The following is a 25,761-nucleotide window of genomic DNA, read 5'->3' as shown; positions in this document are numbered from 1 at the left end:
ATGAACATTCTTCCATTACAATGTAAGCATTGTCTGTTTTATTCTCTGCTGTAATCACAACATCTAGAACAATAACTGACACAAGACAGATTCTCAATAAATCACTGAGGAATGACACCTTCTTGTACCTGTCTCCTGGTGCACTTGTGTAAGTGTGGCTGTAGGATCGTTGCCTCTGAATTATGTCCTGGGCTCCCTGGGGATTCTTGAGTGTCTTTTAGAATGGTCTGTGAGGACAGAACTATTTTCATAATGTTAAGACATCATCTGCTCTTTTCACACCATTTTCTCAAAAGTTTAAATGTTTCTCAGATATGTGGTGACTGCATTGCTCTGACAGCAAACCAGTGCGTTTTTAAAATGTCTCAGTTTACGTATCTGAAATGATACATACTGAGGGACATAACTCACATGAAAGACAGCTCTTTGAGATGCTCATTAGCATTTAAGAATGTAATGAGGCTCTGAGACCAAAAATTTGAGAACCATTGTTCTAAGGAGTGAATTTAATTTGGTAACGAGCTGTTTTCTAAAGCATTTGCACCCATTTACACTCCCACTGGCAGTGGGATTCCACATCCTGGCAAATATTTGCTGTTTTTCACATATTTTTATAATTCTTTTTAAAGGCTTAATATTTGGTTAGATATAATTCTGAAAACATAGTGACATTCCTCTCCCCTTTCCATTCTCCCTCTTTCCCATCTTCCTCACCCCACCTTTTTTTAACTTTTGAAATAACATACTTTAGACTTATACAACAGTAAAAGGTTTAATACTTCACCAAATAAGTTTAATAAGTAAAAAAAAGACCTTAGTTCATGGGAACATACTTATAAACAATAATTGAATAGAGAAATGACTCATGCCTGTACAGTAAATTAAAATCACGTATCATTAAACTACAGCTGCCTAACATCCTTAACCATTGGTTTAACAAAGCTGTCCAAGCAGTTTTACAGAATTATATTTGCAGTGAAAATGATACATGCAGAATTTTTTTGTTCTTTTTGTTTGTTTTTTAAATTTATAGCTCCCACATACAAAGGAGAACATGCAGTATTTGTCTTTCTGGGTAGGGTTTATATTTCACTCAGTATGATATCCTCCAGTTGATTCTATTTTGCTGCAAGTGATAGAATTTAGTTCTGTTTTATAAATGAATAATATTCTGTTGTGCATATATACCGCATTTTCTGTTCATCTGATGATGACCACCTTAGTTGATTCCACATTGGTGCAGGTCCTTCTGTGTTCAAGTCTTTGTGGTAATATACCCAGTAGTGGGACTGCTGAATCAGAATGACAAGTCTATTTCTGTTTTTTTTTTTTAAAGACATCTCTACACTGTTTTCCCCAGTGATCACACTATTTTATGTTCCCACCAACAGTGTATAAGGATTCTCCTTTGTCCACTTCCTTAATAGCATTTGTTACTGTGTTTTGGATTTTAGCCATTCTGACAAGGATGAGGTGACAACTCACAGTGATTTTGATTTGCATTTCCCTGATGGCTAGAGATGTTGAGCATTTTTTCCCATATATGTGCTGACCATTTGTATTTCCTGTATTGGGAACTGTCGAGGTGTTTCACCCATTTCTTAACTCAGTTGTCCTTTGGGTAGTTGTTCTTTGAGGCTTTGAAGTTATCAAAATACTTGGGATGTTAGTCCTTTATCTAGTAAGTGGCGAATATTCTCCCTCTTCTGTTGGATATCTGTTCACTCTATTGATCTTTCCCTTTGCTGTGTGAAAGCTGAATTTTACATAGATAAAACACCCAGAGCACCAGCAACAAAAGCAAAACTAAACAAATGGAGCTATAGCAAAAACACTTGCTTTTGATTGTCTTACAATATTTGCCAATGGATGGTTCTCATAGATCTTACTTTTGGGTTTTGTTTACATTTTCCTGATCACTGCTTAAACTTTTTTTTTTCCTCTTCTCCTTATATAGTGGATTCCTTATGTGGATCCTGTTCTTTGCAATACCTAATGTCTTTTTCCCATTTTTCTATCAGTTTGCGTATTTTTTTTCCTAAGACTTCTTTATATATTCTGAGTACCAGTTCTTTGTCATTTAAGAATGTTGCATATGTCTGTATCTTCTGGTGTGTGTAGTCTATTGATCAACTTGTAGAAAATTGAATACTTTTTAAATAATGAGTCTTCCAAGCCAAAAATATTGTGTCTTTCCAGTTTAGACTCCTTCCATGCCTCTCAGTAAACTTTGTTCTTCCTAAAGACTTGACATCTTACAGATTTCCTTTACAGTAATTTTTAATGTTTTGGTAAGTTGAATTCTAATTGTTGCTAACTATAGAAATATTGCTGCTAGCATGGATTGTAGATCCAACAACCATGCTAAACTATTAGTTCTAACAGTTTATCTAGGTGTCCTTTTGAGGTGTTTAGAATTAACAAGAAAAACCTGCTTATCTTTCTGCCTTTGGCTGGGACCTGTACCACAGTGCTAAAGGGAACATCCTTGTCTTAACCCCAGTTTAAAGGAAATGCTATAGGGTGGGCATTTGTTGTTGGGTGGTTAAAGCACCACTTGGGATCAAGTCCTGGCTCTTGTCACAGTTCTAGCTTCTTGCAAATGAGACTCCTGGGAGAACTGAGTGATGGCTCAAGTATCTGGGTCCCTACCAACCCATAGGAGACTTGGACTGAGTTTCTGGCTCCCGTCTTTTTAGCTGAATTTTGCCCAATATGTCACAGGTATTTGTGCAGTGAACTGTAAGGCCCTCCAACAGGGAACACCTTACCATCTGTCTCGAGAGAGTGAGTTTCCCCAATGACCACCGAAGACGAGGCTTGATGCAAAAGCAAGAGGCTTTATTCGATTACCAGCGCGCTGGGGCCGGGGCCAGTTCCTCACGCAGGAGGCTAGGCATCGACCTCGAGTCATGGTATAGCATCCTTTTTAAAGGATAAACCAAGGCTAAAATCATAAAACCATAAAACCATAACCATGAACATGGAAGGGAAACCATAAACATAAACAGGGAAGGGGAACCCTAAACATAAACAGGGAGGGGGAACCATAAACATAAACAGGGAAGGGGAACCCTAAACATAAACAGGGAAGGAACCCTAAACATCACTGTCCTTTTCCACAAGCAAAATACAGAAAGCAAAAAGCAAATTAAATCCTTCTGTCATTTCAATCCTAAATGTTCCCTTTCAGAACCAGTAGTTAGGGGACTTCATTCCCTCTGAAATAAAAACTTTTTAAGAAATCTTTCCTTTTATTAGAAAAGCAGATCAGATTTATAAAGAGACATAATGATCTTCCATCTGCTGGTTCATTCCCCAAACGGCCACAATAGCTGGAGCTGAGCTGATCCAAAGCCAGGAGTTAGGAGCTTTTTCCAGGTCTCCCACATGGGGCACAGGGTCCCAAGGTTTTGGGTCATCCTTGACTGCCTTCTTAAGCCACAAACAGGGAGCTGGAACAACCAGGATATGAACTGGCGTCCATATGGGATCCCAGCTCATGCAAAACAAGTTCAGACACTAGGCTACTACGCTGTGCCCCAGAAATAGTTTTAAAGACATCTTTTCCTCCCCAGTAAGGGATGTCTCTGCCATTTCCTTATGTAAACCAAATATTACTGCTTTGTGTTTATTGTTTGCTTTGGTGTAAAGAAGATTTAGATTTGGTTTATGGAGCTGATGTTGGGGATCATTAGACATGAGTGAGCTTCTTGGCTGACCTCTCCTGGCTCAGCATCCCTGACTGCTGCGCTTTATCTTTGCCCAGCAACTTTTTTTTTTTTTTTTTTTTTTTTAAATTTTTATTACAAAGTCAGATACACTGAGAGGAGGAGAGAGAGAGAGGAAGTGGAGCTGCCGGGATTAGAACCAGCGGCCATATGGGATCAAGGCGAGGACCTTAGCCACTAGGCCATGCTGCCGAGCCCCCCAGCAACTTGTTTTCAACCAGATACACAGGTTCAAGGTTCAGAAATTTCTTTCTTATATACTCTGAAATGTTGCCTGGGAAAACATGTGCGCAAGTCATTTGCAACCTGTTGCTGCTTCATCTTAGGAGGACAATTGTAAAAGCCCAAAGTTATACATTGAAGAAGTGATTTTATGCCACAGTGGCAAATTTCATCTTAGTGTATTTTTATGAAAGATGGAAAATTTGCATTCCTAAAGCTAATACAATAAAACTCTACAGTGCCAGTACACATTCACTCCACCCATGTGCCCAAGAACAGCTATGACTGGGCCAGGCTGAGTGCAGGAGTTGAGAACTTGTGCCAGGTCTCAAGTGCTCCAGGCATCACTTACTGCCTTCCAAGGGTGTGCATTAGGAAGCTGGAATTAGAAGTGGGATCAAACCCATGCACTCTAACGTGAGGTGCAGACATCCAAGAATACCCTTAGCTCCTGTACCAAATGCCTGCCTCCTGTTTTCATCTGGCATACTTACTGGCACTCACTGTGGCAGTGCATTGGCCTGCACACCTGTCCGACATGTGGTATAAAAGGAAATTGTCCCTGAAGTTGGTCAGGAAAAGCAGTCACTGTACTGTTTGGCATGGTTTTTATTTTTAATATTTACTTGAAAGAGAGAAAAACAGAGATCTTCCATCTGCTGGTTCACTCTCCAAATGATTGTGATGGCCAGGGCCGGGCCAAGCTAGGAGCCAGGAGTTTTATCCAGATCTCCGACATGGGTGAGAGGAGCCCAAATATTTGGGCCATCTTCCACTTCTTTATTTTTTTTAAGATTTATTTTTATTGCAAAGTCAGATATACAGAGAGCAGGAGAAACAGAAGATCTTCCATCCAATGATTCATCCCACAAATGGCTGCAACAGCTGCTGCTGCGCTGATCCGATGCCAGGAACCAGGAACCTCCCCAGGTCTCCCATGTGGGTGCAGGATCCCAAGGCTTTGAGCCGTCCTCGACTGCTTTCCCAGGCCACAAGCAGGGAGCTGGATGGGAAGCAGGGCTGCTGGGATTAGAACAGGCCCATATGGGATCCCCGGTGCATTCACGGTGAGGATTTTAGCTGCTAGGCCACCATGCCGGGCCCCATCTTCCACTTCTTTCCCAAGCCATTAGCAAGCAGCTGGATTGGAAGTAAAGCAGCTGGGATTCAATCAGTGCCAGTATTGGACGCCAGTGGGGCAGGCAGTGGTGGCTTTACACACTGTGCCACAAGTCTCAAGTGTCTTTCTTTACAGACAACAGAAATCAGAAATGAGTGCGAACCAGCATCACCTGTGGCCCGTGATTTGAAGGCATTCAGCCTTCTGGTTTCCTAACTCCTTAAAATCAAGTATAAAAGTACAATCTTAATAGAAACCTGCGGAGCCAAGGTGCCCAGCACATGGGCTACTCAAACTTGGGTGGTGCTGTTTTCCATCTGGGCAATTAGTACAAAAGTAGCCTTCAGGATGAATCAACCCAAGGGATGAGTGGGCCTTAGGCAGAGGAACATGTTAATGTGGGCAAGTCCAGGGACAAAAAGACAAAGACCTTGGCCCAGAAAATCCAGAGATGAGAGGGTTAAACATGGTGAGCACGGGAGTGCTAAACTTGAGGTAAACCAAAGGAGCATTTCCAGCTCCAACAGGAACTACTGAGCATGCTCTGGACAGGGAGTCACGCTCCTTGACAAACAGCGCAGGGCTGTTCGTTTCTCGTGAGCCTCTACTGCGACAACCCTGAGCTAACGCCAGAGGAGAAAGATTAGGAGCTTATGTAGTCTTTTCAGAATATGCTTTTTTAAAAGCCGTATTCAGGAATATCAAAAATACAAACAGGTAAGAGCTTTGATATAGACCTTATGCATTATCATTCATTATCATTTTTTTTTTAGTAACTTTGAAGTGTATTTTATTATATAAAGCAACAAATAATACATGTCTCGGATTGCTGATAAAATAACTTTCCCTGTGAGAAAATATGTATGAGGAGGCTTCAAAAAATTCATGGAAAATACTCATTATGAAAAATGATACATGAACTTCAACATTTTTTGCAAAATAAACTTTTGATTATATTTTCCCACAGTTTTCAAACATTGCGTATTAGACAACTTTTTAAAATTTTCATGCCCAACTTCTACATTATGGAAACTTTTAAAAAGAATGACAACACCCAAGCAGTTCCCTTGATCCTTTTCTTTAAAAAAAAAAAAAAAAAGAAGAAGAAAGATTTATTTATTTTTATTGGTAAGGCAGAATTACAGAGAGAGAAGAGTCAGAAATCTTCCAAACACTTGTTCCTTCCCCAAGTGGTTGCATCTGCCTGGCTGGAGCTGAGCTGATCTGGAGCCAGGAGCCAGAAGCTTCTTTTGGGTCTCCCACTGGGGTGCAGGTTTGCCAGGCTTTGGACTGTCCTCAGCTGCTCTCCTGAGCCACAGGAAGAAAGCTGCATGGGAAGTGGAGCAGCCAGGACTTGATCTGGTACCCAGAGACGTGCATGCCACAATCGGAGGCTTAGTCTTCTGTGCCCGTTAGCAGCCCTTTTAGTTGGACCTCACAACTATATTCAATTAGAATCAGGCAAAAAGTATTCATTTAACTCACTAAGACAATCCAGAAAACAGGCAATAAGGCATTATTTCTGAAGAAAGCAGAACAATGCATAGAGATTACACTGCATGAGGAAAAGATATGCAAATAGCTTTTCACACCATCATACCAGCATATCTAACATTAGGAAGGAAAATTGAAAAAAAAAGAGCGAAAAACAAAAACAGTCCAGGGGCCAATACTGTGGATTCACTGCTGCTTGCAATACCAGCTCCCGTATCAGAGTGCTGATTGAAGTCCTGCTGCTCTACTTCTGAACCAGCTGATTGCTAATCCATCTGGAAAAGCAGCAGAGAATGACTCAAATGTCTGGGCCCTTGCCACCCAGGTAGGGAATCTGAATGTAGCTCCTGGATGTTATTTGCACTTGGCTCAGCTCCAGCCTGCTTCTGTCATTTAGAAAGTGAATCAGCAGATGGAAGACTGTGTGTATGTACACATGTGCTTCCCTGCTCCCCATCACTTTTTCAAATAAATAAATCTGAAAAAACAGAAACCATACATAGCGCTTTCTGTACTAGGCATCTCCAAGATGTCAAGGAGATAGGTAAGCTTCTTAAATCTCTTCTACTTCTGAAGTCTTTGAAACCTATTCTCTGTCTTAGATAATCATAAAAGCAATAGCTACAAATTATAACATTTTTAGGTTAAATAAGAACTTACATCTAAGTTTCAGGGGAGAAAACAAAACTTTCAATTAATTGTATTAAATTGTATCATCTAAGCAGTCTTCCCCAATTCTCACGCACAAAAAGGACAGTATGTGTCTGATATATGTAGAATGTTGATTTCGCTTTTTGTGCATGAAGGCCCTGGTGTTGATCTGATTTTACCTAAAGTTTTAATTAGTATTACCAGTAAATTACTATTATGTTTGGCAACTGAATAAATCAACAAAATTTTAAGCTATGAAATTCCTCTTTATTCTTTACTCAAATGTAATCCAATCTTTAGTGTAATTTGTAAATAGCAACAGCCTTAAAATTTAATATATCTGGGGCCAACATGATGGCTCAACTAATACTCTGCCTGCAAATGCAAGCATCCCATATGGGCACTGGTTCATATCCTGGCTGCTCCACTCCCCATCCAGCTACTTGCTTGTGGCCTGAGAAAGCAGGGAGAATGGCCCTACATTGGGACCCTGAACCTGTATGGGAGACCTACAAGAAGTTCCTGGTTCCTGGCTTTGCATCAGCTCAGCTCTGGCCATTGCAGCCATTTGGGGAATGAAGCAATGGATGGAAGAGCTTTCTGTCTTTCCTTCTCTCTGTAAATCTGCTTTTCCAGTAAAAATATCTTTCAAAAAATTTTTTATGTCTCATAAACCAACAATTCTACTTCTAAAAATTTAAGAAATAGTCATGATATACACAAGTTTCAGTGAACTGCTCTTTATAACTGAGAAGATGTAAATAGTCAAAATGCCCAGTAAATAAATTATGATTCAATCATACAATAGAATTATAAACCAACAGAAATGATGCTGAAGATTATGTGTGTGACCAGCAAAGACATTCACTGTTAAGTGGAAAAAGCAGATTACAAAATGGTATGCACAATGAGCCCATTTTATAAAAATATACATATTTTTCAAAGTAAAAAGACAAATGATATTTATCAAAATATCAACATTGGTTTTTTTCAACACGGTAGGATGATAATTGATTCCATGTAACTACCCATCCCTTTTATTCCTATTTGAATTTTCTATAATGCAGATTATTTTCAAACAAGGGCCTAGGGGAAGGGAATTACTACCTAGAGTAGCCAACTTGTGCCCTGAAGGCTCCTTGCAGTCAGGAGAGACTGATTTTGCCTAGTGAATTTGAGTGTCCTTCAAAGGTCTAGTTCACTCAAACCTCCTTTTGGCAAAGTAGGCAATAGTAACTTGTGATATTAAAATTGGGGGGGAAAAAAAACCACCAAAGGATTAAGATGAGAAAATCTAAACCCTTATCTTAAAAAAGAAACAACCGAGTACATACCATTAGATCATACAAAGTCACACTATCTTAGTTTATTGCCAAGAGCAAGACAGCACACGAGGTCCAGGCTTTCTTTCACACTGTTTGTAGCACTCGCTCTGTTTTCATTCTCATTCATTCACCGTCCAAAAGGTCTGTACACATGATATCCAATGTTTCCTGGTTCCCATATCACAATAGGAAACGACATTTCAATTTAAAAAAAAGGTAAAATTCCTCTTCTGGAAGAGGATACTATAATACTTGAAGATATGCTTTGAAAAAAAATCATACACCAAATGAAAGGGGCACCCTTTGGAGGGTTCTAGAACTATGTCAAACTTCAGTGAATTCTAATACTTGCTACAAAGTAAGTCAAAATCTAGTCTTAACAAAAGCTCTAATAAGTAAAACTACGTTAACAGGCACAATGAACAGTGTAAACACTGTTAATGGGCACCGAGTTTAATAGGGCAGACAATAACTTCTGCATTCACAAATTATTCAGTTACATTTTTTAAATGGTGCTGCTTTGAATGTTGTACCCAAAAAAATTAACCTTAATAGATATGGCAAATGCTAAAAACCTAGCTAGGTTACCATGCAAGATAATATCTATAGCCAAGACAAACTCAAATTTATAACAAAGGCAACTTGCATTCAAAATGAACTCTACCCTTATATTTTATTAAAAGAGCAAACATCATGAATTAACCCAGCTGCTTACTTGAATTACAAAAGTAACATGATTCAATATGAAAATAAGAAACTGTCTACAAATCTCTGACAGTAATAAATTGCAATATACAATGCATACAGGAGTCACACAGCGCAACAAACTCTCGTACAAAACAAAAATATTTTAATACCTTTAAAATCCAAATTTTCCTTTAAAATCATTCATGAAAAAGATTCTCAAGTTAGAATTAACACCTCAATTAGTCAAGCATCAGGAAGCTACATTACAGCTTTTTAATGTACAAAGAGACATTTTTTTCACCAGTCACTGTCTTCCAATGTCTCAGTTCCAGAATCAGACTTTCATCTCTACACTCCCAGCCCATCATTTCTTCAGATCATGAAAACTGAATTTGTTGAACACCAGAAATCTAAGATAAGGGAAATTTAAATTCAGAATTAAAGAAAAAAATAGTTCATAAGTAACATGCATATCATTTAACAGTGAATTAAAAAAAAAAAAAACAATGAAAAATAAATCTGCTCCTTAACTCAGATCTCTTCTACCCAGGGAGCTACTTTAGGAATTTTTGTGTCTTTGTACAAATTGTCTATACAAATAAACATGTATATAAGTATTTTTATGAGCAACAGAATACACACCCATGTATACTTAAAAAAAAATGTTGTAATAACTTTTATCAGGTCTTTATTAATACACTGAAATTCTCTATAATAAAAAATGTATATATTAAATACAAAAAGGTACTGTACCTGTTGATATGATGTTGTATAAACCATGACATTTTGTTGTTGACCATCTGCAGTTATTAAGCCAGCTGGTAACTGGTTAGCTAGGACAAAAGGAAGAAGTTAGAGGCAAAGAAAATTGCACCTACTTTCTCAGCCTGAACCGTAAGGTTCTGCCACTGATGTCGCCCTACAATCTTATTTCTTATGATTCCTATTAACCTACGTGGCACAATGAGAGTTAGCTGGGGGATAACTTAGACACAGACATTTGACCTTTCACCAAGATGACAATACGATACTCAACTTTTAAATAACAAACTTTAAGCTCAAATTTTTTTAAACTACAATATTTTCTATTACAAACTACAGTTCCCAATATTTGTATCTTATACATCTACACCTAAAACTAAGAGCTATGGAAAATCAGTGAGAACTTTCAATGAAAAGCTAAGTCTGTAGAATTGAAAATTTCTGTACTTAACCACTAATTTCAAATACATGAGTATGGAATAACAAGAACTATTCCAAATAGTACAATGTTGAAATACTTATTGCAGCTACTCCTAAAAGGACACCTGCAACATTCGTACGAATCACCGCTCAGCAGTCTGCATGCCGGGCAGTGTAACCCTCCCTGCTTACTGAATGCCTCTTCGGTGAGCTCTTCACTCAGTCCGTCTGTGGCCGTGACTGCTCCACCAATTCCTTTCTCTCCTTTCATAGCCTGGGGAGGGAACACCAAAAAAATCTAAACAAAAACTGAAAAAGTAGTCACTGGTATCCAAATCAAAGTTTCCAAAATGAGGCTGCTTATTTATTGCCTAAAATTAGGAGCTTCTATTATTAGAAACATTAAGCAGCATTTATTGCTACTTCTGGGTAATTACAAATGAGGAAGCCCTTAAAATGCTTTTTCTATAAGCAGTGATCATTATTAAGACAATGTCAGTAATGGCCTAGAAAATCTTAGGGATTTATGGGTAAAAATAAACTATTCTAATTCCAAACCCCATTAAAGGAATACGGAGCCACACATTTTAAAAGGTCAAATAAGGAATCTTCCTTTGTTGAAGGCCCGACAGGAGACACTGTGCTCACCTCCCTGAATTTCTGCAGGTACAGCTTCAGAGGCTCCACGTAACTGTCAAAGCCCAGGGTGGACATGGCAAAGAGAATGTCCTCCCCGTTGATTGTCTTCCGTTTCTCCTGATGGCACCTCTCACTTGCTTCAGATGTTATAAAGCTAATAAACTCACTTACACACTCTTGAACACATTCTTTGGCATCTTTTGCAATCTAACGAGAAAAAAACAAAGGCAAATCTGTAGGGAATATAATGATCATCACCTTAACAAGCTGAAAAAAGGCAAGGCTAGCCAGAAGAATTTATTCACATGAAGGAAGATACGAGAAACACAGAAACTCAAAAATTAATTCATGCACAGCTTAGAATGAAGTAAAACAATGTCACATGGTCACTTTTTTACTTTCTTACTCTCCAGAGTATCAGGCTCAGGTCAAGCTCATTAAAAAATCTGCCTGAAGAAGTGCATACCTTCTCTCAGTAAATCTGCTTTTCCAATAAAAACAAATGTATAAATCTTAAAAAACCCAGTTGACTGATCCTCCTCCTCAAGCACCAGCATCCCATTTGGGCACTGGTTCATGTCTTGGCTACTGAATTTCAAATCCAGCTCTTATGGCCTGGGAAAGCAGTGGAGGATGGCCCAAGGCCTTGGGACCCTGCACCCACATGGGAAAACCGGAAGCAGCTCCTGGCTCCTGGTTTTGGATCAGCTCAGTACCGGCCTTGTGGCTATTTGGGGAGTGGGAGACCCAAGCTGGGACAGTTAGCATCAATTATCACTGACCACCACCCACTGTTGCACACTAAACCTAGGACTAGGGGCCTACCTGGCAGGACTTGATCACAATACCCACCAGTGAGCGTTGGAACAGGGGACAGGGTAGCGTTAGGGCTGGGCCACGACACTAACCTGCACACAAGAGAACCAGGTCTGGGGCCAGATTTTGTGGGGGACATGTGGGCATACCCCTGTGGAACTGCAGTGTCTGCTGGTTTGCTCAAGAGCTGGAGTGGGTGACGGGCTGAGCTAGACATGGCCATGGAACCCCCACCCCATGACATGGGTACTGGCATTGGAAACAGGTTGGGCTGATTCAGGCTGCAGCACCCATAGGTGCACCCAGGAATAGGGTGTAGGGCACACAGGCCCCAACATCCACCAGCACATGCAGAGCCTGAAACAGAGGGGACAGACTATGTGAGATAAGCAACCACGGGCACAAGTGAGATCTGGGTCTGGGAGTGGGCCAGGTAGGGGAGCTTGGGGTACTCCCCTGGTGGGCCGTAGCTCCTGCTGGTGAGTATGTGATTCAGATCTGGGTGTGGCTCAGGCCAGGCAGGGCTGCTACACTTGTCAGCAAGTGTATAGGCTGGTTCTTGGTGGGTGGGACTAGCCAGGCAGGGCTGGGCCAAATCACTGCACACTGGCAATGTGCAGGAGCCAGAAAGGAGTGTGGGCCATGTTGGGCTAGGCCGTCACACCTACCAGTCTGCATGAAAGCCAGGGGTTGGGGCAGGCTGGGCCAGGCTAGGCTGCAACACCTACCAGCAAGGGCTGGTACTTGGGGTGGGGAGGGTCAGCCCAGACTGCAGCATCTGATCGCAAAGGCCAAAATGGGTAATAGGCTATGCAGGGCTGGGAGCGAGCCTGGTCAAGAACTAAGGGGATGCCCAGCTGGGTTGTGGTTCCCACTGGTGATCTCAACAGTGGGGGTGATGAACTGAGTTGGACATGGCTTAAGTACATATACCTTGGCATAGGTGTCATTTGGTTCTGGGATGTGCCAGACTGGGTGGAGGATGGGCTGGACTAGGTCTGTACACCCGCTGAATCATGCAAGAGCTGGGGCTGGGGGTGGACCAGGTGTGGCCCAGCTGTAGCACCCAACATTAAAAGCCAGAATGGGGGTAAAATGGTTGGCCAATGCCACTGTACTTATTGTAATAGCAAGTGGGTCAAGTCAGGCAGGGCCAGCATACACCAGTGTGCACGAGGTCTGCCACTGGGAGGGAGATGACCTGAGAGAGGAGTTTGGGGAACTCCTCTGTCAGGATTCAGTCCCCCAGATGAGCACAAGAATCAAGATTGGGAGCAGCCCAGACCAAGCCAGGTTATGGTACCTGCCAACGTATGTGTAGGTCAGGTCTCGGGGAGGACCCGGCAGTGCCAGTTCGTAACACCCACTGGCAGGCAGATGTGAGAAACAGGAGAGGATGCACGACAGGCCAGGCTGGGCCACACCACCAGCCAGTTCACATTATGGCCAGGATGGAGAGCTGGCTGCGTCGGACTAGGCTGCAGCACCCACCAGCATGAGATGGAAGTGGGGACAGACCAGGCCAGGCAGGGCTCAACACCCACTGGCAAATGTCGAGGTGGGGTGGACCATGCCAGTTTGGGTCACAGCACCCACCAGCACATGCAAGATCCAGAGAAGGGGTAGCGAGCCACATAGGAGGGCAGAGAGGACTCCCCTGCTGGGTCACTGCTGTGAGAAATGGGACGGGGGGCAGACCAGGCTTGGCAGGGCTACAATACCTGTTGTCCTGCACTGTGAACTGGATTAGGGGGAAAGGCAGGCTGAGCTAACCAACTGTATCATTGGTGCATGCATGAGCCAGAGTAAGGGCGGGCTGATTGGGCTCACCCGCAGCATCAGCTGGTAAGTGCTGGGACAGAGATCAAGTCCTGTCAAGCCAGACTGCAGAACCACCTGGGAAGTCCAAGATCCGGGGCTAAGAGCCTAGAAGAGAAACTGTGGGCACCCCTGTAATGGGCTGCAGCTCCTATCGATGAGCTTTAGAACCAGGGCTGGGGGTGCACCTGGTGGACAGGTGGAAGCACCCACCACATAAGTATGATTTGGATAGTGGGGATGGTTGGGCTGAGCTAGGCTATAGTACCCACTGATGTGTACAGAAGTCGAATGGAAGGCGGGCCAGATCAACTGGACCAATCTGTTGCGCACACAAAATCATGTGAAGGAACCAGGGCTTGGGGTAGGCCTGGTTGGGATCACTGGGGGTCACCCTAACGAGGCTGCAGTTCCCACTGGTATACATGAGGGTTGAAAGCATGGTGGGCAGGATTGGGCTGGGCCGGAATATCACTGGCTTGTGTAAGAAATGGGGCTGGAGACAGAACTACCAAGCCACTGCAAACACTAGTGTGTGTGTAGGTTGCTGTGGTTGAAGGATTAAGCCAGACCCTGTACTGGCTATCACACACAGGTGTCAGTTCTAGGGTCATCTAGGTGAGGTTTCTTTGGAGAACCCCCCACCCCCAATTGAACCACTAGACTCAGAACTCCAACCACGGGGAGAATCAAAGGATCTGTGATTCAACGGTGGAGTGCATGTGTCAGAACTGGGCCTCCTCAGTCGCTGAAGATGGTGCAGTGGACGGCATGCCCAGGTATACACCAGGTATATGGCAGTCCACTGGGGCCTGCAGAGGATGGAGACAACTCTCCCAGCCAAGTGTTGACAGCAAGTATCTGGGTGCCTCCGCTTGGAGGCGGGGAGGGACTATGTCAGCCAATGGACCTTGGAAGAATTTTCCCATCCTTGCAGCAACAAAATCAACCCCATTTCCAAACTGAACTCAGAGCATACTCCACTTCAGGGACCCTGGGCTGACATCAGGTGGCCGTCCCCATCCCTAGTTACTGACGTGGTTAGCATACAGGGTGCGGTTTCTCCCTTTCTCCCTCTCCCTCCCTCCCCCAGATACAAGAAGAAAAAGAAAATTGGAAACAAATTGTCGAATCCACTTCACCCTATTCCTCAGCACTTCCCACCCTAATCAGTGGTCACATGGGCATGCATCCTCCTCAACTATGTAAACATCATCAAAATAAAATTAAAAAAAGAATCATTAGCTGAAATGTAATTACATGTAGTTATTTGCAAATACCAAGACTTCTAAAAATTTTTTACTGCAGTCCAATATAACCAAATTTTGTTGTAACACTACAGAAGTACAACTTGACATATGTAGAGCTGCCATGTACCTATTTTTTCAGCATTGTAATTCTGTTTTACCAGTTTCCAATGAGGAGAGGGCAGCTTTGGGGACTAGGACACAACTGAAGATAGAACACTGTTCGGTAACTGAGCGCACGGAGTCTGAGCACTGTGAAAGGCCGAGCGATGAACTAACTACATCCAAATACTATGTATTAACAGGCTTACATTCTACCCTGCTGAAAAACTAGTTCAACTTCTCCACATTACCTTTCCTGTTTGAGGTATGGCATTCTTCATTATCCTAGCCACATTTGCAATTGGAAGATAGATATCTTGTTCTCGGAAACTTTCTTTTGAGCCATTTGTGTCTTCATGATCATTCATGCTGTCCTCAGTATCTGAAGAAGTAAAAACTTAGCATTTAAAGCTTGTCATAATTTTCACTCTGAGATTAAAAAAAAAATCTTGCCTAGTCAGGAAGACTGCCATGTACTTCAATCCTATTGTTTTATAAAAGTACACTTCATTTCCAAATTATATAGACTTAGATATAACTAAAGATTTCAGTAACATCCTTTTATGACTAAAATACAGCATCTTTAAGTAAACTGCCTGCTCTTTCTGTGAACTAATATATAAGGTGTTTAGGATGATGCAGGCTGATTCTAATTGCATTTTATGTGTTTAAATGAGTTAAAGTTGAATTTATTTGAATATATCTTTCAGGATGAACTACCTAACCCCTCTTGCCTGGAATGGTTTTCTAAGAAAACTATCTTTAATTTCTAAAAATTTCCATGTCAAAAATGCCATGAAGGAGCAGGCGTGTGGAAGGCCTGAGATGCCATCTTACACTGAGTGCCTGCATCTGAGCCCTGCTCCGTTTCTAAGTCTAGTGTCCTGCTGATGCGCACCCCAGGAGGCAGCACATGACAGCTCAAAAGACCGGGCTCCTGGCCCAGCCCCAGATGTGTGGGGACAGAGGAAATCAATCAGGAGACAGAAGAGCTGTGTCTCTGACTTTCAAATAAGTCAACACATTTTATTTATTTATCTTTTTAAAGATTTATTATTTTTATTGGAAAGTCAGATATACAGAGAGGAGGAGAGACAAAGAGGAAGATCTTCGGTCCATTGGCTCACTCCCAAGCAGCCGCAATGGCTAGAGCTGAGCCAGTCTGAAGCCAAGAGCCAGGAGCTTCTTTCCAGGTCTCCCACGGAAGTGCTGGGTCCCAAGGCATTGGGCCGTCCTTGACTGCTTTCCCAGGCCACAAGTAGGGAGCTGGATGGGAAGCAGGGCCGCCTGGATTAGAACCGGCGCCCATATGGGATCCCAGCACGTGCAAGCTGAGGACGTTAACCACTATGCTATCATGCCCGGGCCCAACACATTTCAAAAAGTAATATTACATGCACCCACGTGGGCGATCAGGAGGAAGCTCCTGGCTCCTGGCTTCAGACTGGCTCAACTCCAGCCCTAGCGGCCACTGGAGGAGTGAACAGAACATCTTTCTTTCTGTCCCTCCTCCTCTCTGTATATCTGCGTTTCCAATAAAAATAAATAACATCTTAAAAAAATAATGTGTTCTAGTAGGTCAACACAATACTATATTATAATCCCTAATATGAATATTACTTAAGTCCTAGAAATCCACTATCCAAAAGAAAATAAAGTTTCTGCCTGCAATGCCAACATCCCATATGGGCACTGGTTCAAGTCTAAGCTGCTCACTCTACTTCCGATCAAGCTCCCTGCTGATGTGCCTGGGAGAGCAGTAGATGGCCCAAGTCCCTGGGCACCTGCAGCCATTTGGGAGATCCTGAAGAAGCTCCCGACTCCTGCCTTGAGACTGCCTAGCTCTGGCTGTTGTGGCCACTTGGGGAGTGAACCAGCAGATGGAAGCTCTCTCTCTGTCTTTTCTCCCGTCTACAATCTGACTTTCAAACAAACAAAAAATGTTTAAAAATTGTTTTTAACTTTTTAACTTTTCCCTGAACCATGATGTAAAGCTGCTAATTTTTCTGTGAAGACGAATGCAACAGGACATCGTATTTCCTACAACTCCACTTCCTAACATGTTTCTGCTCGCGAAGGTGGCTCCAGAGCAGGCCTCTCACCATCGTGGGGCTGTATGACGTAGTGGCTCCCTCCAATGTAGTCTGCAGAAATACCCAGCTGCGAAGCGTCTGTGGTCGAACTATCACCATCCATCTAGGAGTACAAAAACACAGATTCCCAGTACTCTTCAGGGCAGCTTACACCGAAACACATAGTAGATTCAAGGCTCATAAACTGTCAAGATGGGTCTTTGGAAACCTAGCATTGTGATGTCTAATTTAATTGCAGATATATATTTCCATAATTTACATAGTTGTTTTTCAAGGAGGTAGAAAACAACATTCATAGACCTCTAATAAAGTGAGATGAAGGGAATTTACTTATTGATACTCTGTTACTTTAAGAAGCAAACAACACAGATAGCCAACTGGCCCCGATTTTCCCACTGATCCTCTAAAAAACAAGAAGGTCCAGTGAGTAAAACGTATTTATGCAAAATGGAAATAACACTACCACTGAAATAAAGTGAAACACTAGCCTCATCTAACATGCCATTGTGATGCGAAGGTATGAGCAAGATACTAACAGGGCAACTGTCAGGAGGCGTGATGATAGAACTGTGTCTGCCAGGAGAAAAAGGTCCATCGGGACATCTCTGAGCGGACTGCTTCTCGTAAGGATGACAGAAGGCAACTCAGGCTGGGAAGGACAGAACCTACAAGTGGAAACCAATCCTTGTGGGGAGTGAGGGTGGGGTAATAATGGAAATCAGTTCCCTAAGAAGCTGTTGAACTTGACTGGACAATAAGATGCTGGACTCTATGTTTGGTATACGCTTGCAATGGGGGAATCTCAACTGAACTTGAGCTGTGGTTATGCAACAAGGTGGAGGAATCCACCATGGTGGGAGGGTGTGTGGGGGGGAGAACCCAAGTATCTATGTAACTGTGTCACATAATACAATGTAATTACTGAAGTTAAATAATAAATAATTAAAAAAAAAAAAAGAAAGAAATCAGTTCCCTAATTAAGGTCCACAAGATACCACAAGTCTCTTAAAATTAACTAACAAGCAGGACATTACTGAAACCAGGCAGATCTGACAGATGGCTTAATTTATAACACACAGTATTACAGGCAAAAAATTAAAGCCATATTATTGCGTTACACACTGGAATTTAGTAGCAAGGTTATCACTTGGATTAAAGAGACTCAGCCTCCCTAAACCTGTCTTCTAAGGCGTGGCAGGTATTTCACAGAATCGTCAGGATTAAGTAAAGCTGCCAAGCAAGGCTTTTTTCCCTCTGAAGGGAAACCACACTTCATCTGCCTGACTCTGTCCCTGTGGTTCCAGTTTTAGCTTTTCTGTCATTTCACTTTCCTCTCCCGACCCAGACTTCTATTCTGCAATTCAAAACCGAAATGTTCTCTTCTTGGAAGCCCCTACGGCACGTAAACCTTTCATTCAAATCTCGATGCTTTCAATACAAAAGTACCTCAAATAGTCTGTGGGAAAATTGAAGTCGTTTAGTGCATATAAAAGATTTGAAATCCATGCAGTTTTTCATTAATATACATTTTCCATGAACTTTTTGCATCTCAAAAAACTTTAAAGCAAAATAAACAGAGCTTTTTATTGCATTTTCCAGACTTTTTAAGTTTACTTTTATTTATTTGAAAGGCAGAGTGACAGAGACAAAGAGGGAGAAAAAGCAATCTTCCACCCACTAGGTAACTCCCCAGACACCCAATCCGGCTATGACTGGGGCAAGCCAAATCGAGGAACTGGCAACTCCAATTGGGCCTTCCACCTGGGCAACAGGGCATGCAACTGGGCCATCTTCTGTTGCCTTCTAAGGCACATTAGCCAGGAGCTGGACTGGAACCCGAGCAGCCAGGACTCAAACCCGCACTCTATCCAACAGGGACTGCCTGCATTGCAGACTGCTGCTTTACCTGTTGCCTCACCAACTTTTTGAAGTACCCTCATAAGGCAGTCATTCTCTAATACATTAGAAATGATGGAAAGAACCTGCCAGATACATCCCAAGGGTCTTCTTAGGTCCTAAACTCTGGTAAAAATGTGCAGAGGGCAGACTGTAAGGAGCTGCTGACATTGAGTACTTGACACTTAGCAGGCCGCTGGTGCCATAACAATAGCAGACAGAAGGCCTCTGTCCTCTCCCTGCACAGGAGGTAAATATTAAGCAAGCTGGGGCACGGGGTGCTGGGGTGGACAGTTAGCACTCATTAGAACTTCTAGGGCATAAGCTCTAAATCAGATCGGTTTGAATTCCCTGCTATCTACTCTTCATGAGACCATGAACAAGTAGCCTCACACAGCTCTTGCACTAGTTAGATCTGTGTAAAGCCTTCATTAGCATAGCACAATGGGAATACCCATTAAATATTGTATATTCGGTTAAATAATTACAAAGAACTATTAGAGCTAAGAATAGCTCCAGGTTTGTTACATGTTATGGGAGCTTATTCCAAAAAGATCTCACTAGTGCAAGAGGTCAAGACAAGGTGCACTAGGAAATGACATGTAACCTGACAGTGCAAGATGAATACAAATCATTAAGCAAACAAAGGTAGGAACTGAGAGATAGAGCACTGGCAGACTGGGAGAGCCAGGAGGAACATCATCTAGCAGGGCTTAAGGGCAAAAGTATAACTCAGATTTCCTTTTTGAAAAGATCACTTCTGGAACCTGTGCAATGGCTCAGCTGGCAATACTGGCACCCCATATGGACTCTGTTTCGTGTCCTGAGAAAGCAGAGGATGGCCCAAACCTTGGGTCCCTGCACCCGCCTGGGAGACCCGAAGAGGCTCCTGGCTTCAGTTAGGCTCAGCTCTGGCCATTTGGGGAGTGCACTATTTTTCTCTCTGTCTCTCCTTCTCTCTGTAAATCTGTCTTTCCAATAAAAGTGGCGACCAGTGAGGTTCACTCCTTGCAGCTGGCTCGGGGCGGCAGTAGTGGGGGGCAAGAGAAGCAGAGAGCTGGTGGGCGGGAAAGCCAAGAGGGCCAAGAGGGCCAAGAGGACGGCACGAAAACTTGGGGAAGGAACAAGGGCGATGGTGGCATTCCCACGGCTGGGGAGACAGACAGCTGCCACTGCAGGGACATGGAGAAACACAAAAGGAAGAAAAGCGGACAGCGAGAAGCCCTGAAGTTCAAGTTGGTGACCAAGACTTGACAGTGGCCTGATCTGCACGCGTGGAAGGCCTGCCAAAAGGATGCTCGAGAGAATGGGTAAAACGATGAATACCCGGATGCAAGCGCACTAACACACACACACAAACAGGACTTGGAGCCGATTCATTTGATTAAGTAAACGGTCAGCTGGCTGAGTAAATTTTTATTCTATTTTCATCATACCAATAGTTACATTAGGCCAATAACTTGCTACACAAATACAGTAAACAGTAATCCCTTGCACATATCTGCATTTATGGAACACTTTTGTAACTATCTCATGCAATCCTCAAGGACTTGTGAAACAGGCAAGAATGCTACAGTCTGTGGGGCTGATGCTTGGCCCAGGTGGTGCAGCGACCAGAACTGGAATCCGGCGCTGCCCTTGCCATATTCTTCCCAGTGTTCCTCCCCGGCAGTTCTTCCCCAGGTCCTTCTGCCCACACTGCTAATCCGCCTTTAAATTCTAACTCCGCGGATGCCACGCTGAAGACACACGAGCAGCTTCTCCTGCAAGGGCAATTCCTGGGAAGCAGTTACAGCACTTGCTCTTGGGCCACTTGCTGGGTTTGCAGCTTGGCTCCCCATTTGTCAGCTGTATCTGCACAACGAGCCTCTGCTTCCACCTCCCTCGATTTCAAAATGGACTTGCTGTGAGAAGCTGCTGAGTAAAAGGCACTTAGCAAAGTCAGATACGTAAAGAACTCCAGCAGCATCACCGAGCATCCTAACTGCCCCAACCCAGTGCTCGTCATTCCTCGCAGGCACAAGTCTGCACTCATGAGCCTGCTCTGTGCATCCTATTCTCTTCAAGGACAGGAACTGACACTTCTCATCGCTAATGGATCTTCAGTCCTATGGAGGCACACTCAGCCTCACTTATTAAATACACAGAAGGCCATGCAGGCAAAACTGGTCTTCTGCCTAGCAATCACTCTCAGCCAGACACACAGCCCTCCACATCTCTGTATTCCTATTTCAAATCCCTGACATAATGACTTTTTAGCCCTAAGCAACATGGGAGCCACTCTGAGGAGCTCCCTCAGAGTGAGCTTGCCTGCAGCCAGCGTCACCGCTGGTGCTACTGGTCCCTACTGGCTCCTCACTTATGTGTGGAATTCTCCACTCGCTTGGTTTCCAAAGCAGTATTCTGTACTCTCTACACCTAAATTATTAGCACAACTTGTGGTGGTTGTTTTCTCTTTCTTCATGAACTCATTAAAGATCGTTTCTACACCTGCAGGTCCCAAACCTCTGGCCAGCCCCCTGCCTGCCACGCAAGCAGCCCCGGACGCTGGATGTATGGAAACATGCCCTGTCAACCTGCGAGTCTAAGACCACACCGACCTTCTGGGCTACCATGCCACTGTCACCTTAGGATCCTCCATGTCACCGAAGTGCAGTCTGACAGCTCATCCACAGTATCACCTGGGGTTTCCTCCTTTGCTATTCCTCCTGGGACCACGACCCCAGCCTGCCTCATCATACTGTCTGAAGACTAACCTCATATGACACCACTCCTACTGCTCTTGAACAGGTTCCTAAAGCTTCCAAAATGTCTCAAGGATCAAAGCTGAACCCAATCCCCATGACTTTTCCTGGCCACCTGCACTGAACCTAATGTGGCTTCCTTTTTATTCTTTTCTATCTTCAAAACCCCTAAGAATCTTAGTGCTATTTAAGGACCACAAGATCCAGGTCTTTCATTTTAGGAGTGAGGCAACCAGGGATCCAGGTTGTGACAGGCAATAGGTCCAGATACAGCAGCATTCAGAGCTGGATACCCAGGCAGGCCACGTGACCTCCTGCAGACTGTGCAATCCTCGCTCAGCCCGGGGAACCTCGGCTTCACACACCCTAAAAGGTTACTAACTGGTGCCTCCAGGCTTGGCTGCTGGTAGAACCTTCCAGCTGGCCAAGTCCCATTCCCCCTTCAAGGCTCAGGACTAGGTCTCCAGGCTCTCAGCTGCCTTGGCATTCTGAGCGGCTTGGACCTAGGCCCACCATCCGGCCCCCTTCCACTGGCACTGCACCTAGAGTATTCCATTCATGACCTAACTGTCCTCAGAGTATCCAAGCTGAGTAAAGTCCTACCAGTTAAACTGCCCCTCACTGGCCAGGAACTGAAAACAGGGAAGCAAGGGAACCAGGCAGAGACACAACCTGGGTCTACTTGGAAGGTACTTGTGTCAGAAACTCCAGTACAAACCCACCTGAACCTTTCCAGCCAATAACTATTCAAATCCAATTAACCACCCAAATGGTAGAACATACTTACTCTCATGAAATACTGCTAGTGCGAGCCGCGGTGCCAGTGCTGACCACGAATACCTTCCCCAAAAGGCGTCTAGTCTCTGCCCAATGCCTACCTAAAAGATAAACATCGATTAGAGGTAAAAACACACCGCCCACAGGCTTTCCTCCTGGCACCACTGAAGAGGGCATGTATCATCTGGGCCATGATGCCTCGTCAATGGAGCACATGGTGAGACATGGTGGAAGCAGGCACCCAAGCTAACCGTTGAAGAACTGTACTGGAGAACTTATGGCCAAGTTCACTGCACCGCAGGGAAGGGCAGCCTGCTTCTCCAATGTACCCTCAGCCCTAGTCCTGTTCATCATCCTAATCCCAGTGCACTAAACGAGGCTCAAACGCCCTCATCCCCAAGAAACCAAGAGATACACATCTAACCAACATTCAAGAAAGAGGTATTCCAAATTAACTTCTAATGACACAATCACCCCGCTCATCAACTCAATTTTTGGGTGATGCTTTTCCTCAAGTTTCAGAGACTTAGGCACTTTAAGGCTGAAAATGAGGGAAAAATTAAGTCGGAATATAATGCTGTTAAATTAAGTGTAACAGATACTACTGCAAAGCTGGGCCATCCAAGCACACACACCAAAAAAACAAATCACAATTAAGACCTTTACTTAGAATTGGGAACCATCACCATTTTGTGCTAAAATTGCATCTGAGCAGCACTTCAATCTTACTGTAAGGCATAACTAGCTGAATAAATTAGTAGCAGTTACAATGTTACCAGCTTCCTTTCTCATTTGCGTTTTTTTGGGGGGGGGGCGAGGGACAAAACAATACATTCTTTCAGCGTGAATTTTAAAAGGTGAAATACTGATAGCGTTTCAAGCATGAAATCTCGGAAATTACAGAAAAGAACCTGGGAGCCACAGAATTCAATTTTCAAAATGCCACTGCATGGATCCAGGCAGCAAAGACTGACATCTGCTATAATCTTAAAAGTAATTTCTAATTTCTTTTCAAATAATGGCCTCTTTCCAACTGCAAAACCACCTAGAAAAATCCCATCTTTGTAACCAGAAACGTTATTTTTAAGTCTGCCTTTGAAAAAAATCTAAATCCTCAGAACACTTAAAATACAGCAGTTATACACTCATCTATCCTAGTTGGAATGGGGGGTGGGAGATGGAGTGAGCCACACAACCCCACCTTCATTTGCCCAAATACTTGACTACATATATATTTAGACATAGTGCATTAAAGAAAAAACACCGTCACCTCCCAGGGCATATATTAAGGGTCGGGTTAAGCTAGACGTAAAAGCTCAAGGGAATGCATACATCTGTTTAACGTTTGGAGAAATGCAAATTTGTATCCAAGAAAAGCAGCAGTCCCTTCCTCCACACTCCATTCTTTGACACCAACATAATCCTTAAATTAAACTACAAGAGCAGTGCAGGGAGGGATTAACTGGCTTTCTTTTTAGAGGAATTCTGGTTAAACTTTTCAATCTTTCATAAATAAGACCCCTACTTATTTATGCCACTGATATCGATCCGTTCACCTCATCACTTTCCACACTAGAACTGGATCCACACCTGGGGTAGAACCAGGAGGTCCACGCGGGTCAGGGGTGCCATTTTTCTAAAGGTCGCATGCTGGCTGCCTACCCATGTTTAAATCATCCCGTGCCAGTCCTCCGGGCGAAATGACGATTTGTGGGTGCTGTGTAATTCTTTGTTCTCCGAGACTACGGCTCCGTAAAGGCCCGTGCATACCCTCCCGCCTCCCAGCAGCCGCGACTGAAACCTTAGTCCAATCCGAACTGCTTCCTTCCCACCTTCGGGGCAAGTCCGGGGACCGCGAGCCGCCAGATGGCTGCATTCTTTACGTGCAAACCAGACTGCGGGGGACACCGAAGTCATTCTCTCCTCCCGGGGAACCTCGCCGCCTCTCCTACACGCAGGTGTGCGTGGCGGCCCGGGCCCCACGGACCAGCCGGCCGACCTGTCAGCCCCACACGTGCGGTGCGGACCACCCGGGCCAGCCCCGGCCCCCGCGCCCAACGCCTGCCTCCCGCCCGCCGCGCGGCGCCGGAGCGCGCGGGGCAGACAAAGCGGCCGGGCCCCGCCAGGCCCCCCGCGGGCCGCCGAGCCAGCCGGGGAGCGCTCCCGCAGGGCGCCCGCGCGGCGGCCGAGGTCCAGGGGGGCCGGGACACCCGGGCCGCCCGCGCGTCCTCCCCGCCGGGCCTGGGCTCCCCGCAACAAAATGGAGCCTGCCCCGGGGCGCCGCCGAGAGCGGCCCCGACCGTGCCCCGGGCGGCCCTCTTCGGCCTCGGGCTCCGGGGGCTCCACGGCGGCGAGCGGGAGGGTGGCCTGGCCCGCGTCCCGCTGCTCCTCGGCCGGCGCACACAAAGAGCCGCGCCGCGGCCCCGCGCCCGCTCCCGGCCCGCCACAGGCCCGCAGCAGGACGCGCGGCCTCGCAGGCGCCGGGCCGGCCCGCGGCTCCTCGGGCTCGGGCTCGGGCTCTGGCTCCGGCCGGGCCGGCGGCAGGGAGGCGAGTGCCCCCGGCCGCGGCGGCGTTGGCGGCGGGGACGGCGCCGGGAGGAGACGGACATTTCATTCGAGCTAAAGTGGAGTCGGTTTAGGAGCGATCATTGGCCGAAGCGAGACACAAACCTCCAATGCAGCCCTGGTTGGCTCCCGTCTCCAATCGGCTGTTTGGTTGGACAGAAAATGGCTGCGAAGGAACCAGTCCCAGCGCGGAGCTCCCCTTCCACGACTCGGCCTCCCCTCCCTCCGCCGCGGGCAGCTTCCCTCGGCTCGCCACCCTCCCTCCGCGCCGCCCGCCGCGGCCCCGCCCCGGCCCCGCCCCTCCGCGGTCCGGCCCCGCCCCCCGCCGCCGCGGCCCTCGGAGGCTGCGCGCCTGAGGCTGTGGCTGCGCGCCTGACCTCCGGGCTTGGCGGGAGCTGCCAGGCCCCGGATGCGGCGCGCGGCCGGGCTTGCTGCCGGTGTTCTTCCCCACCGCGTTTCCCGGGCGTGGGTGAAGCGTCCCGTGTCGGGCCGCCCACGCTGGTGAGTCGTCCCCCTTCCCCACGTGCACGTTGCGGACCGCCCGAGTCCAGCCTGTCTGCGAGAAGGGGAAACAAACAAACAAAAAAAGAAACGGAGAACAGAAGCGGGCGCCTGAGGCGACACCCGAGCTTTGCGGGGTGTATTGTTTAGG

General features: G+C 45.2%; 1 protein-coding gene across 5 annotated transcripts; it reads right to left on the bottom strand.

Annotated features, from left to right (window-relative positions):
• Positions 1–8,559: 8,559 nt before the first annotated feature.
• On the bottom strand, positions 8,560–25,345 carry NFYB (nuclear transcription factor Y subunit beta). 5 transcript variants are annotated; one of them, XM_058673048.1, is made up of 8 exons: positions 25,215–25,345; positions 22,555–22,645; positions 17,137–17,230; positions 15,286–15,416; positions 11,061–11,258; positions 10,605–10,686; positions 9,984–10,063; positions 8,560–9,640 (listed from the first exon to the last, which is right to left on the bottom strand). In XM_058673048.1, exons 2-8 carry the CDS (start codon positions 22,558–22,560, stop codon positions 9,608–9,610), a joined length of 624 nt encoding a protein of 207 aa, XP_058529031.1. In that variant the 5' UTR covers positions 22,561–22,645; positions 25,215–25,345; the 3' UTR covers positions 8,560–9,607. The 5 variants fall into 5 exon arrangements, with proteins under 5 accessions (XP_058529031.1, XP_058529034.1, XP_058529033.1 ...); XM_058673051.1 differs by having other exon boundaries at positions 22,555–22,641; positions 25,215–25,300; XM_058673050.1 differs by lacking the exon at positions 25,215–25,345 and adding an exon at positions 24,377–24,556.
• Positions 25,346–25,761: the final 416 nt, after the last annotated feature.

Source organism: Ochotona princeps, chromosome 15, assembly GCF_030435755.1.
Source record: "Ochotona princeps isolate mOchPri1 chromosome 15, mOchPri1.hap1, whole genome shotgun sequence".
Taxonomy (NCBI): domain Eukaryota; kingdom Metazoa; phylum Chordata; class Mammalia; order Lagomorpha; family Ochotonidae; genus Ochotona; species Ochotona princeps.
Note: the sequence above shows the minus strand (reverse complement) of the source record. Positions and strands in the feature narration are given on the sequence as shown.

Bases quoted from the DNA above. Each gene is read 5' to 3' on its own strand.
- NFYB (XM_058673048.1), bottom strand. The intron at 15,417-17,136 runs GTGAGAGGCCTG...TTACTTCTTCAG, and splicing joins CGTCATACAGCCCCACGATG to ATACTGAGGACAGCATGAAT. The intron at 10,687-11,060 runs GTGAGCACAGTG...TTCCCTCCCCAG, and splicing joins ACCTGCAGAAATTCAGGGAG to GCTATGAAAGGAGAGAAAGG.